The sequence below is a fragment of the Stigmatopora nigra genome, chromosome 16, assembly GCF_051989575.1.
Source record: "Stigmatopora nigra isolate UIUO_SnigA chromosome 16, RoL_Snig_1.1, whole genome shotgun sequence".
NCBI lineage: Eukaryota > Metazoa > Chordata > Actinopteri > Syngnathiformes > Syngnathidae > Stigmatopora > Stigmatopora nigra.
The window spans coordinates 6,754,533-6,769,575 of NC_135523.1; the positions used below are offsets into that span (position 1 = coordinate 6,754,533).

The 15,043-nt window shown below is 35.2% G+C and overlaps 1 protein-coding gene across 1 annotated transcript; it reads right to left on the reverse strand.

Moving 5' to 3' along the window:
- Positions 1 to 4,674: 4,674 nt before the first annotated feature.
- On the reverse strand, positions 4,675 to 13,304 carry olfm3a (olfactomedin 3a). The gene is made up of 6 exons (XM_077736008.1): positions 13,055 to 13,304; positions 7,851 to 7,994; positions 7,576 to 7,731; positions 7,269 to 7,488; positions 6,513 to 6,619; positions 4,675 to 5,781 (listed from the first exon to the last, which is right to left on the reverse strand). The coding sequence occupies exons 1-6, from the start codon at positions 13,121 to 13,123 to the stop codon at positions 5,104 to 5,106; spliced, it is 1,374 nt and encodes a 457-aa protein (XP_077592134.1). The 5' UTR covers positions 13,124 to 13,304; the 3' UTR covers positions 4,675 to 5,103.
- Between the last annotated feature and the right edge of the window lie 1,739 nt (positions 13,305 to 15,043).

Consider the following 15,043-nt stretch of genomic DNA (forward strand, 5'->3'; position numbering starts at 1 on the left):
AGGAAGCAAACTCACTCACTGGCCCACGCTATTGATGAAAGGCTAGCGGTGGTTCGATGTGATGTCAAAGTTCATCACTGACGCTTTTTTTATGTCTGACACTCTGTCAAAAAGTTTGACATTGCCTTGACATCAGATGCTTTCTTATGCTGACTTATTATTGGCAGTGCCAGCACTCAGGAAGAGCTGAAGATGTTCTTCGACAGCACATTTTTACGAGAGAGGTCCTTTTAGATAAGTGAGGACTTAACCATACTCAGCGGGATCGCTAAGAGACATGAAAAATGAAGAATGACCTCCACATACTACACTGTGGGAGATGGTGAATATATTTTAAAGAAGTGGAATAAGAGAGTTGGGTCTATGTAAATTGAACTGGGCCTCCTGTAGTTTGCAGAAAAAAGAGGATGGATACAGGGATGTTAGTTGGTATTTAAATTTATTGGTGTTGTTAATGTTATTCATGTAAAATTTGCAAGTTAACAGAATGTGAGTTACAATAAATGGGCGTCAATGGGGAAAAATGCTTTATGTTTTGCAATATATTCTCTTTTAAATATACATTTTGGATGATAAATCTTACTTTGCTGGCATTTTAGATACAATATTTAGATTTTTTTTATATGAATGGATTAAAAGAACTGGATTAAAAGCCCTGATTATTCAGTTTTTATATAGATCTAAAAGAATGTTTATTTGAGCTTTTACTAAATATATCTTTAGATTTTACAAAGTAATTTTTGAACTAAAAACAGAAAAAAATGGATTAAAAAAGGACAATTATTGCTCTAAAAGGGGGGAAATCAAGACATTTAATATACACATTTACTCTTCATTTTAATTTGATCCTAAAACAAAAAGTCAGAACTCATGATTTACTTGCCCGGGCCGCACGAAATGATGTGGTGGGCCAGATCTGGCCCCCGGGCTACCACTTTGATACATGTCCTCGGTCATTAAAAATCTCTACTGATCTGAAAAAACAAATACATTATATTATTGAATTTGATCATGACTTGAGACCCTCTTTTCATGTCTTGTCATCAAATATGCTAGACACTCAAAACACATCAGAAGCAATGCAATCAAATTATATGGGACATTTCAAAGGGCTAGTAGTAATATTGTTTTGTTAGTCTACTTCAGAATACTATAGACCAACTGTCAAGGTGACCTGAGTGATTGCAACCATGCCTGAGGCTAAATGATTGCAATCCACCACAAGCCACAGTAAAACTTTCCTTCCCACTTATCACACACAGCACCAGAAAACCTAAAAATGAAAACTCTCCCATAGTTTTTCTGCAAATAATCTCAACTCTATGTGTGGTTAATTTAGAGCAATACAGTGAGAAATAGCTTTCTGAGACCATTTTGATGTTTAGTTCAGAGGTGCCACTTCTGAGAAATGAACAACTGAATCCATACTGATAATACAATATGGTGGCCAGCTGCCTTTATGACTGTGTATATGTGTATTAGTGTATTAGTGTATTAGTGTATTAGTGTATTAGTGTATTGGTGTATTGGTGTATTGGTGTATTGGTGTATTGGTGTATTGGTGTATTGGTGTATTGGTGTATTGGTGTATTGGTGTATTGGTGTATTGGTGTATTGGTGTATTGGTGTATTGGTGTATTGGTGTATTGGTGTATTGGTGTATTGGTGTATTGGTGTATTGGTGTATTGGTGTATTGGTGTATTGGTGTATTGGTGTATTGGTGTATTGGTGTATTGGTGTATTGGTGTATTGGTGTATTGGTGTATTGGTGTATTGGTGTATTGGTGTATTGGTGTATTGGTGTATTGGTGTATTGGTGTATTAGTGTATTAGTGTATTAGTGTATTAGTGTATTAGTGTATTAGTGTATTAGTGTATTAGTGTATTAGTGTATTAGTGTATTAGTGTATTAGTGTATTAGTGTATTAGTGTATTAGTGTATTAGTGTATTAGTGTATTAGTGTATTAGTGTATTAGTGCATTAGTGCATTAGTGCATTAGTGCATTAGTGCATTAGTGCATTAGTGCATTAGTGCATTAGTGCATTAGTGTATTAGTGTATTTGTGCATTAGTGTATGTGTGCATTTGTGCATTTGTGCATTTGTGCATTTGTGCATTTGTGCATTTGTGCATTTGTGCATTTGTGCATTTGTGCATTCGTGCATTTGTGTATGTGTGTCTGTATATATATTTTTGTTTTGTTTTAATTTATTTTAAATTTAATCAAAAACTGCTCTACTTTTCTCACATTCTTTAAGTGTACAGGAGAGACTGAAGCATAAAAAAATATTCTATCAATTCAATCTATGTTTTAGCGTTCACTCGCGCACAGCAAGCAAGCAACGCAGCAGCAGCAGCGCCCCAAAGGCAAGAAATGATGGAAAAGCTTTTTTATCCTTCCTTATTATTCTCCTGCTCATAATGTGACAGGCAGGACATGGTCGCCCTTTTGTGATTTATTTTCTTGTTAGAGAATTTTGATGGCCATGCTATTATTTATGGTGAAATAAACTGAATATATTAAAATGGAGTTTATTGGAATGTCGTGTTAAATGTTGAGCACACATTCACCACTCAGTATTCATTTTCTTTTAGATGGAAGTATGAAATTGATTTTAAATAATAGTAGAGGAGTGAATGTTGTTTGTATGCGTCTATTGCAGGTCATGAAAAATATATTATGGTAGGTATATTTCATTTTAATACTCATAAATGATGAGAATGAGATTGTAAGGAAGATAAGGTAAAAAAGGGGAATTATTGCACCATTTTTAGGGTATGGATTTGAAGAAAAATGGTATTGCAGATGTGTAGCAATAACATTGTGCAGATGATTATTACAAAAAGGGCCAATTTGCAAACATTATTAAACTACTTGCATAAAAAGGGGAAAAAAGTCTTGAATAAAAATGAAATGGTTAAACATTAATATAATATTCCACATGCTAGAGCACTCAATCATTGGATGAAAATTAATTGGAGGACTGAAGTGGATGTACTTCAGTTCACATTTTTCGCAGTAAAATAATTGTTTCCAACTAATGTGTACATACAAATAAACTCAAATGATACTTCGATTAATCTGTGACATTGGTGACAAATTATTATTTGGTCTCTGTTATGATTGATTTATTTATTAAATCAAAGCTTTAAAAAATAGGAGTTAGTGGTGATGACTTTCACGTTCATCAACACAAATGATTAGTGTTCATGCAACTATGTCAAAATATTGCATTTAAACTAATATATTTTTTTAAAAATGTGTCACTGTAATTAAATGTACTCCCAATTAGGACATAAATATACATGTTCACTATAGCGTCCGGTGGAGTGAGTGGTTAGTACCTTGGCCTCACAGCTCTGGGGTCATGGGTTAGAATCCAGGTTGGTCCACCTGTGTGGAGTTTGCAGGGGTTTTCTCTGGGTACTCCAGTTTCCTCCCACATTCCCATATATCATGCATGGTAGGCCGATTGGACACTCTAAACTCTCACTCTGGCCCAAAGTCAGCTGGGATATGCTCCAGCACCCCCTGCGACCCTCTTGAAGCTAAAGCAGTTCAGAAAATGAATGAAAAAATGAACGATAGAATCTCTCTTTGAGTTTAAAGGTGCATTGCAGTTGCATTGTAGTCCACTGAATAAAATTAATGGGACTCTGCATGAATGTGGTTGCTAATTTAAAGATATTTGCTGTTGCAAAGATTATGTGCACAAAAAGTACATTCAACAACTATATCAGGTGGCTTACACGTGGATTTCAACCTGCATGTGGCTATTGACAACAGCAACATTCAGGGTAGTTGATGTGTTAACTCTGGCTAACATTTGATATGTGTATGTGTTGAGGGTGGACACTTACCTTGACATGAACACATTCTTGTTGTTTTGCAAGAAGAAAGATTATAGTCTACATTAGAGGTGGGCAAACCGGGAGCCAAGTGCAGGTTTTTGTTGCATCTGATCCAACACAAACAGTTTAACTAATGAGCTTTCTGCTGAAACAAGAAGCACCTGGCTGCAATCCACTGATTTGAGGATACCAGATTGGTGGAAAGGTTTTCTCTAATAGGTTGGAATGAAAAACCACACCCACTGGATATAATTGACCCACCCCTGGTCTACATAGTCATATCTACCATTCTTATACTTTTCAATGAGAAATTCACTTCATTAAATGTATTTTTTTCATTAATTAGTTGGGGTATCCACATACAGAAATGTTTAATATTTACCTTGATCTGCCATTATTTAGAGCAGTGCTGCAGGTGAGGTGAGTTAATTAAACATTCAAGAGTTCTTCCACAAAAGAAAGTAATCCCCAACAGCCTGCAGGCTAACTCAAAATAAAGACAAGACAATTATTGTGATGTCCCATGCATATTTTCCCTCAAAGACTAATGATGTGTGTGCTTAAAATGTATCTACATGAGTTTCTATGTGAATTTATAATGCATTATATGTAATGTATATTGCAAATGCACTCACCTGACTGACGATACCATCACTGTTTAGAAAATGGATTACCAAAGTAATTCTTATTAAGAAAAATCAATTACTTTATAAATACTATTCATTCTTGATGAAACAACATTATTGCTTTAACCTAATGATGCTTAAATAAACTTAATGAATCCTTTTAGCCATTATATATTGTCATTTAATCCTGGAAATGTTCCACTCACCAAATGTTTTATTAAATATACATCCAAATATAGAACATAGACTTTAAAATGTGACAAATTTGCTAAATTGCAGTGATACCAAGCACAAGAAGCAATGCTATAGAAAAATAATGCACAGTATAAATGCATGCATTAACAACATTAAGGAGGCTGGACATATATTATACATACTCTATAGTAATCTCATATGCTTATTTTCCCTTTTTAACTGGGATAGACTAAAATATGTTTCAAATAAGATGGGCAGTAAGCTTTTTAAAAAGGTTTAATGGTCAGTTTCTAGAAATATTTTAAGAAATGTTTGTCCATGCTCTATTTTAATGCCTTGAGTTTAAAACCTGACCAAAAGCACATTCTAAGATATAAATAAATAAATAAATGATATTCATTAAAATATTTTTATGTTTCAGATGACTTTTAAGACACATCATCTGTCTCTATCACATGGAATAACGTGATATTAAATATGACCTGGTGTCCATTATTCCAAGCATACAACACTCTTTCTCTAGCATTGTAATCAAGCATGGAAATATGGAAGTATTGATTAAGAAACGGAATATCTATGTACTCATATGTTGAAGTCTTTGTGGAATACGCATAGTAAACCTTTGCTCCAGACATATGTGAGTTGGTGACATAAAGCGTCCCACAGATCATGAAAGACTCCCCGGCATTCCTTTTGGAATATTCCGTGTTCCAAGTGTTGAGGACCTGTAGTGTGTCCGGATCAATCTGGGAAATGACCAAATTCCCAGCATTTTGGTTGGTGGCATACGCAACCCACATTCCCAGTTCATCCGCCATGATATCAACGTCCGAGTACCCTCCCCACGTGTATGGGTACATGTTATGAAAGCCAGCAAACTCCAATGCTCGCTGTGCCAATACTGTACCTGTCTCGAAGCTGTACTTGACAATAATATTGCTCTGGTACTTGTTGTAATAAAGTGAACCATTGTAGACGATATGATTGGTTCCCTCCCATTTGAATGGAAGGCTGTAAGTGCGAGCGACCACTCCTGTCGCAAAGTCCTCCATTGTCTTGAACTCTCGTACGATCTTACTGTTGGTATAACCGTCCATGAACCAAACCTATGTTAAAGAGATTGAATGAGTGGGTAGGGATAGAGTGGAACGGTTGGATGAATGAATTTTAAATTAATAGATTGATTGATAAATTTGTTTAGATTAGATTAGAATTAATTTCATCCCATATTCGTGAAATGTCTTGATGCAATAGCAAGACAGACATAAGACACAGAAGACATTGTAGACCTAGTTAAAAAAACTGGAGCCACACAGAGAAAGTCCACAAGGTGGGGCCCTTCTATAGACTTAAACTGAGGTTACCGCACAGTCCCTCAATAGTCTAAAGATTTTAAAGATCATCTTCCTTGCCTAGATCATCCTAAACTGTCCTACCACCTAATAAGCAGCAGGTGGGGATTTATTCTAATAAATAGGTTGCATATATAACTTCATGGAAATTGCTGTATGAAAATATGATCCAACACACAGAATATTACAGCCACAATGCGGTATTAATGAGGCAATTTAAAGGGGTTAGATAAGACTAATTTGTCAATATGAATTGCATTGTATTGTAATTCAATGGGTTTTATTTTGCTTAATGTGGTTCTATTATTGATGTAAACACCCAACCTGTTTTGTGGTGTCATATAATTAGACTGTGTTTTGTCTGATTTATTGCATGTGGCCATTGCCCTGTGATTGTTAATTTAACTACTTAAGAAGTATAACAGACGTGAAAAATATATGAAAGAGAGTTAGCTATAATTGAAAAGGCAGAACGTTTAACTCACTCTGTTGTGTCTTGTAGATACAAGGGAATCGGTCATCCATGCCCCAAAGCGGGTTCCAGAGGTTTTTATTGTAACAGGTCCATTGATTTTCATTAACTTTCCACATGCTGTCAACAAAGAAATGCAGAAGTCAATGGAAGTGATTGAAAGTGACTGGTTTAAAATGTGTGTTTTAGATGACTCTTGCTTGTATATTAAATTTGCACCACCAAGGAATTGCTATAACATTTTCTATGAATGTATTGTGTTATAGTGGACAATAGAAATAGCTCAAATAAAGGCTATCACAATTATAATTTCTAATAAACATACATTGAGTTAACAAACATGAGTGAATTATAAGGGAATTCATGAAGGTTAAAAAGACAAATCAGAATATGTAGTCTCGAATTAAGTAATAATATAGTATTATTTTAAGATAAATGCAATACTTTTTCATTGGTTTGAGACTTTGAATCTCACAAACTGTGTACTTTGTGCAGTTTAATACTTAATAAACCCAAATCTGTGTGTATGAGCAATACTTTTTCATTGGTTTGAGACTTTGAATCTCACAAACTGTGTACTTTGTGCAGTTTAATACTTAATAAACCCAAATCTGTGTGTATGAGCAATACTTTTTCATTGGTTTGAGACTTTGAATCTCACAAACTGTGTACTTTGTGCAGTTTAATACTTAATAAACCCAAATCTGTGTGTATGAGCCATTAAAAAGTCAATTTTCCCCGAATAAAAATGTCTTCAAACTACACTCACTTAGTTTTCCCATACAACTACGAAGCTTGTGATCCAGTCGCAGTAGCCGCTGATAGAGCTCATCATAGTCATATACACCTAGTTCCTCCTGGATGCCTGTCAACACTGATGACAGATTCCTAATCTCTTCCTTAAAGTGGGAGATAAGTGCAGCATCCATTTTATACTGCTCCAACACAGGAATCATTGGTGTCAGCTCATCCATCTTATCTTGAAGTTCCTAAATGACAGAATACAATAGAAAAGTAACAGTGAGATACAATTTACTCAAATCTCAGATTATTAAATATACAACAACAACAAAAACCTGGAAGTTTCTGGCCACGAATGATTTCCTGTCATCTTCAATCTGCCGGAATTTTGTCCTCAGGCCCTTCATCTGGTTCTCCATTTTCGACACATATTGAAAATCCCTCTGAGTTCGCAGATTCAGAACCTCAATGGACTGAGTCATGTTCTGCACCTGCAACATCATCATGATGAAGAAAATGGTTGATAGCAAGGATGGCGATATGAATATATTGATTGAGAAATGGATTATCTATGCACTCAGAATTTAGAATCTGTTTAAAAAGGGCCTACCTTCTCGAGGAGATGACGAAGCTGCCTGCTTTTAGCATCTCTGGAGCACAAATTCTGTTCTGGCGCCACTACCGTGCAGATACAGCGCCCATCGGCATCCTGGGCAGAGCTGTATACCTGCCAACCCTCCTTTGGTCCAATGGTCTGTCAGCACAAAAATCAGTTAACAAAAGAATAGTTGAATTTTGAATTTTACAAGCTTTCCATTTTTCAGTAAAATTGGGAACTTGCGCTCCACTTATACAATGTCAAAGAGGTAAAATGAAGAAGTGGTTGAATACAAATAATTGAAGGAAAATGAAGGGCTTCTTTGAGTAACATCAGAAAAAATTGTAGAGCATCTTGAAAAGGAAAAATAAGCCTTTTTGGAAGCGTTTGCGTGCATAGAAATCTCCTTAGTGATTGAAGAGTGGGTTAAACAAGATACTGTGGTGAAGATGGTGACAGTAAACATTGCTCTTTTAAATGTGGTGATTCTAAATTCACATGAAAATGTCCAATGTTTCTTTGTTATGGATTAGTGTATTGTAACTTAAAAGCTGTCTCCATTTCAAATTTATTCTAGGAACAAATACAAAAGATCAATTTAGCTGTCAGATGGTTGCGAGATTCATTGCCATAATAATTCTTCATTTGCTTAAATATTACCACCATCACTCAAACGTCCAAATTTGGAACAAGCACAGCATATTGGAAAGCACTGGAGAATGAGATTATAATGAAACCCCTGTAGATAATGTAATTAGATTGATTTGCAATTATTTTCTCCATTCATAATTTGTCTTTGTCTTCTGATATATATTTTTTTATTTCATTTTAATAATGAAATATTTTACCATATAGTATAACTCTCATAATCTAGCCTTTTTTGTTATATTGTTCATTCAGTCATTGATTTACTGCTCACAAAGGTTGCGGGGTGCTGGAGCCGATCCATGCCAACAATAGGCAGTAGGCAGGGTATAGTATAAAATCATTGCTAGCCAGTTTAATGAGATTTTACAAAAAAAAAATGTTGTACAAACAAAGTTCTTGGGTAAACAAATGCAAATTAGGCCTCATCTTTTTCTCTTTTGTTAACACTATAACCTTGGTAAAGCTCTACTGAGTATATTCTTTGTAATCAATCTATACACAGTCAAGGTCAAAGTTTCTTTTACTCCCTATTATCATTCTTTAAAAAAATACATATTTCTTTGCCTGTACAAAACACAAACTCTTGTAAACATGAATAAAAACATACTAGCAGCAAAAAAAAAAAATCAGTTTCCAGTGTACACATGCACAAATGTAAAAAAAACCCCACAAAATTGAGTAATAAAAATGACGCTAGGAATTGTTGTTCCGACAGCAGAACCCAATAGTATAGCGTTGAAAGCAATCAGATATAAACCTTTTTTTCCCTCATTGTGTGTGTGGATGAAGCGCTTTTTGGCACCCTTCCACAATGTACTCATTAGTGTTTTTACAAGAGCCATGGTGCAGTTAGTGCTTCAGGCATAACTTCCTTTCTGAGAGTTTTACTTGTATTTTTATATACTGAAATTATCCTGCTTTGGAATCCACCTTGATTTCTAAAACAGTACAAGCTTTTGATGGTCTTTTTTTTTATTGTTTGTTCACAGGAAACATACTGCACAAAAGAAAACTATATGACAAAAATGTTCTATCTACCTTCCAGTCAAGGCGTGATGAGCTTGGCGTAACCTTTCGAGCTTACTGCAATCAACTTATAATTTAACCCACTTTTTTTGTCTGCACTGTTGCTTTTGTGCAACTCTTTGTTATCAGGCTGCTACAAGGAGTCTCCAAAGACTCTTCAGCTGGGCTCAAAGGCTGCTGCACAAGAACCGAAAGGAAAGATACTACTTCAGTGCTTTCCTAGAATAATAGGATGTGACATTGCATTAAGCTGTTCTAACGCTATATGGTGAATAAAAACGGTATGCTAACTCATTCAATACTAGCTATCCACAATATATATGTATGTATGTATATTTATCTTGTAAACAATAGCTTAATTTTCAGCAAACACCAAATTGACCAATGGAATAAACAAACTACCCCCCCCCCCCCCCTTATCCTAGAATTTCAAATTAAATACAATATGGCTTCCTGGCAAATTAAATAAAACCAAGTTTCAAAGATTAATGTGCATATTATTATTATTAGTTATAATTTGCTTACTTAACAAATGTATTTTTGATATTTCCACAAATAACAGAGATGTAGTCATTTTAGAAAGCCCTTTGCTAAGAAAACGTTGAAGTGAGTAAGATTTTGAGACCTCCCTCCTGGTCTAAAAAATAGGGGAAAATGTTTTTTCTAAAAGAAAATATACAAACAAAAGAGTAAATTTGTTGCTGATATCTTTGGGGGCAAAAAAACACAATAAAAAATCCAACTGTTGAAAGATAGAGAGGTAAATATTTCTGAAAACATTGCAAAGTGCTCAGAAAAAGCTACTAAACTCAGATGGTCACTGACGTGTATTTTTCACTTCCATGTTATTGCTCTGACATCATATCAAGCTGGGTTACATCCATTTTTTTAGCCACCTCTCTAATCATTCTGAGGCAAACACCGAAGACAGCCATGACGAATAGCCACAGCCTAAAGACAGGAGCCACTATTAAAACAGTAACACACTGACGAAAGAAATGCTTGGTAGTGCACAACAAAACATGAGATCCTTCCTTTCACATCTGACTTTGATTAAACGTGTCAAGGGAAATTAGTTTCTTCGAGGTGTGCTACACAGTTATCGTTTCTAAACTCAGGCAAAACATGAATGTATATTTTTTTTACAAAAGCAAACACATCTTGGCTTAAACAATAATAAAAATACTACATAATACAACATGGACAAATCTGGGGTAACCAATAAACATAATAACAATGTGACAATAACTTCAGAGATGAATTGTGTGTTCATATGAGCAAAAAAATAATTTTTTTTGAGCAAACTTCCTAAAGGTATGTGTCTATTACTACTCTATGTTCAGCCTTCTAAAGTAGCTTCCCAACAAGATGTGGGTGCCTTTTCCATCATTATCTTCCTTCACAGTTTTAATGACTGAATAACAAATACATCCAATGCGAGTTCTCTCTAAAAATCTTTTTGAAAATGGAATATGTATGAAGAGGCATACTTTCTTACAGGTACATTCCAAAGTGCATCAAACGTAAATATAATATATCATTGCAGATATGCCTCTTTTGAAATATATCTTCCTATTTTTAAATTGAATTCCATGTATGCACGTCATTTATCATCCTGAACAACGACTACTATTTTAAAATTTGACTGTATACAGGTAAGGTATAAAAATCGGTTATTCATTGGAATTCCTCGTTCCACATTTTATTCAAATGCTTATCTACGGTGGAATATATTCTTTCTCGGGAACATGTTTCATTCCACTGCACAGTTGAAAATATGTATCTATAGTCTATTCATTCCAAATAATGTGTTTTCTGCTCTAATACAAAAACCAGATGATTGTGTTGTATTGGTCTAATAATCAAAAATAATAAGTCTCCTACAAATTAGACATTGCCAGACAGAAACATATTATATAAATGTCCATTATTAGTCTATATAGGGTTTTAGTGAGATATGTCTTTTTTGCTATAATAGTTTTAATAAGACATGGCCATCACTTTTTCTGTTGCCTGAGTGGTTTAGCAATTTAATCCTAGTTCAGCCTATGCGTTTAATCTTGGGTTCAGAGTGACTCATTAAGCTTCTGTAGGCATGTTAGTTCATTGACGTGATGTTAAATAACCAAAGCCTCTGTTAGAATGTTCTACAAACCACTAACTGGGTGCTAGGTTGAAATTTTATACATCTTTTCACCTAATTTAATGATAGTTACATGCTTTGAGATAATTTCTATTTTTAATTGTCAATTGCATCTTAGTCAAACAATGGTTGTCGTTTATTTTTTTACTTCAGCTTCAATATAACCACTTTCTGTATTTTCCATTGGAAGTTAGAAAACCAAGACAGCAGAAATTGCACTATGCAAAAGTTTCTTTAGTGAATTAAAATAACAACTGGGTAGTAAAGATTAAACTAACTTTCCAGTAAATTCCTATGCAAACACCAGTTCCCTCCAGGTGTGTTGTGCCTAATGTGTAATCCCACAGAACGTCACTCTTCATTCTGATCATGGTTTTCTATTAGCTGCCACATTGTTATTACCTGGCTGGTATTGGCCAGATAGGACGGCATGCAATGCAAATATTTTAATTAACTCCCAAAGACTCATTTGGGGATCAGACTACAAAGACACTGGAACAAAATAGGCAAGAGACTGCTATATTAAATGAAATATTTTGTTAAGAGCAGCTCTAACAAATTAATTGACATGTCAAAATGTGACGCATAAAATTACTCTTATTCAATACATCAAGAAGTAAAACTGTGCGTGAGAGACGTCGACAGCTCATGAGTGACAGCTTAATACTTGCGGCTTAGAGTAATTCTATTATTTTACACTTTTAAATAATATTTGAACACTGAATCGTAGACTGTCAAGAACCCTCAGCAAATAGCATACAGTTTGTGGACCCATAATATTCATTCATTCATTTTCTTAACCACTTATCCTCACAAAGGTCATGACTTTACACAAAACATGAATGATTATGTTTGCCTATTAACTTTTAATGCAATTTTAAAAAGATTTCAAGTCCTAATGCATGATTTTTGGTCTTTTTTTCTATCAGAACCGGATTTTCAGCACTAGCATGTGGACAGCTCCTGTTTTTTTTTATACCACAGGGAACAAAATGATTATCTACGTTAAAACAGGTTTGCATATGGCCTTATTGATTAAACTTTTGCAAGCTTGTGTTGACAGAGGTTTAAATGACAAACTGTGTGAATGTATTAAGGTATTTTAGAAGCAGTCATTGGCAATTGGCAAACCATTGGTGATGATTTATTGAACTTTTTTCAGTTCTAAAGTAACACAATCTGCTTAATTGTGATGTAAAATTTTGTAAATCACAAATCAACACTTAACTTGCTTGCTGAATTGGAATTTTAAAATTCACAATTGCACAGAACTTACAAATAGACATATCTTTTGATATCAATGGGGGGCTGAAAAACAAAATCCACATTTTGTTGAAACACTAACATGGAAAATGGGTGATAAAGTCATCAATTGAAAACATGTTAGAATAACACTTACCATAGATGGGCACAATCCAAAGATGGTTAGGGACAGCAAGGAGCACAATATGCTCAACAGGAGTCGCATGCTGACTGCCCGTGTGCTGCCACTTTCCTCTGAGCTTGATTCTTACTTCACCATGCGCAGCCCCGCCGAGGCTAGTGCGGTTTATATAGGATTCTTGGAAAGCACAGAGTTGGGAGGGAGCTCAGCTCGCAAATAAATGTCCGTCCGCTCACCGGCATCACACCCACCTCTCGTCAGTGAGAGCAAGGAAAGGACTCTGAGGGCAAAAGCAGCAGTAGAGAGTGAGAGAGAGGTAGAGAGGGAGAGAGAGAGAGAACTGCCAAGATGGTGGCAGGGTAGGATGAACTGTATAAATTCATCTTCTTTAATTAGCATTATCTCAGAAATAAAGCTGGAGTGTCATGGCAAAGGTGCTTCATATTTAACAATGTTTGAATTTTGGTTTAATTCTTGCTGTGTGGCATTACCATGTCTCCTGCTGCTTTTGTTGTTCTTGACTTCTGACTTTTAAAAAAATGCATAGAGGTTGACTAGGGATTCATAGGTGGAAATGTTGGTTGTGCAGTCCTTTGTCAAACTGTGCCGTCATCTGTAATGGACTTCAGTTGAACTGTGAACTAAATAGGCAGTCAGATATCAATGATCAATTTCTGTCATCAGTCTAATTTGTCAACTGGTGTTCTAATACCATTAAAATGTTCTAATAAATTGCTTTGAACCATTTCATGCACAAATTCTTCATTCATTCATTTTGCATTACACTTATCCATTTTAAAGGTTGTGGGGGTGCTGTAGCCTATCTCAACTACAAGGTACAACTGATTTGATTGACAGCCAATCGCAGGGCACAATGAGACAAAAAAATTGCATTCACATACATACCTATGCAGTTTTTCTGAACTGGTCAGTAACCACCATGCACGCCTTTGGGATGATGGAGCAAACCGGAGTACCCACAGAAAACCCACACATGCACAGTAAGAACCTGAAAACGCCACACAGGAAGGCTAGAAGTCAGGATTGAACACATGACCTGAAAAAATGATAACTCATATCATAATCATTTTCTCAAGTGCGCAAGCAATCAATATCTCCACCCTACGGTATCTTAAATTCAAATAAATAACAGAGAACATTCTTTTTTTTAATCAGTATTGATAGTTTGGGCCATCTGTCTCATTCGTTTATCAATTTAGCAGACCAATGTATTCTTTATCTCTAGTGTGTTTATATTGATCTGTATTTTAGAGTGTGTGAAGTATTTCTAAGACATTTATTCTTGATCGGTTGATGAAATACTAAATAAATAATCCAATATCTGTTAAATATATCAACCGGGACCTTCTTCCCCCCCAGACAGAGCATATTGAAAAACATTCATAAACAGCTTCACTGGGAACATCTCCTGGTAATATAATGCATGTATTACTACTTTTACGCCGTTTGGGGGAATCATTGCTGTGATGCCTGCCAACAGCACACTTAATAGTATCAGTAACTGATTAGATTATTTTATTGAATCCATAAACATGCATTACTTCATTATCCGAGCTGCTTATCATCGCAAGGGCCATGGAGATATGACAGGATAACTATATTGGAAAGAGGCTGATTCAAATACTGTATTTTCACGACTACAAGGCGCGCCGCATTATAAGGTGCACCCCCAATGAATGACATTATTCCATACATAAGGCGCACTGTATTATAAGGCACACTGTCTATTTTGGAGAAAATTTAAGACTTTTAAGTGCGCCTTATAGTCGTGAAAATACGGTAATTGCTATTGACTTCCAGGTATGAAGCACTCACTACATAGTCACCTCTAGAGCCAGCCATTGTTGATGTTTTGAATTTTTTTGTATAAAATCTTGCAGTGTGGGAGGAGCTATATGATGGAAGATTTTGGAAACTAAGATGGCATCTGCATATTTAACAGTATTGTTTCAGTTCAGGCGTTTGTGTTTTTTTTAATATCCG

Bases quoted from the DNA above. Each gene is read 5' to 3' on its own strand.
- olfm3a (XM_077736008.1), bottom strand. From the start codon at position 13,123: ATGCGACTCCTGTTGAGCATATTGTGCTCCTTGCTGTCCCTAACCATC. The intron at 7,489-7,575 runs GTTTTTGTTGTT...TCTGTCATTTAG, and splicing joins TCGTGGCCAGAAACTTCCAG to GAACTTCAAGATAAGATGGA. The intron at 5,782-6,512 runs GTGAGTTAAACG...TCTTTAACATAG, and splicing joins TATCTACAAGACACAACAGA to GTTTGGTTCATGGACGGTTA.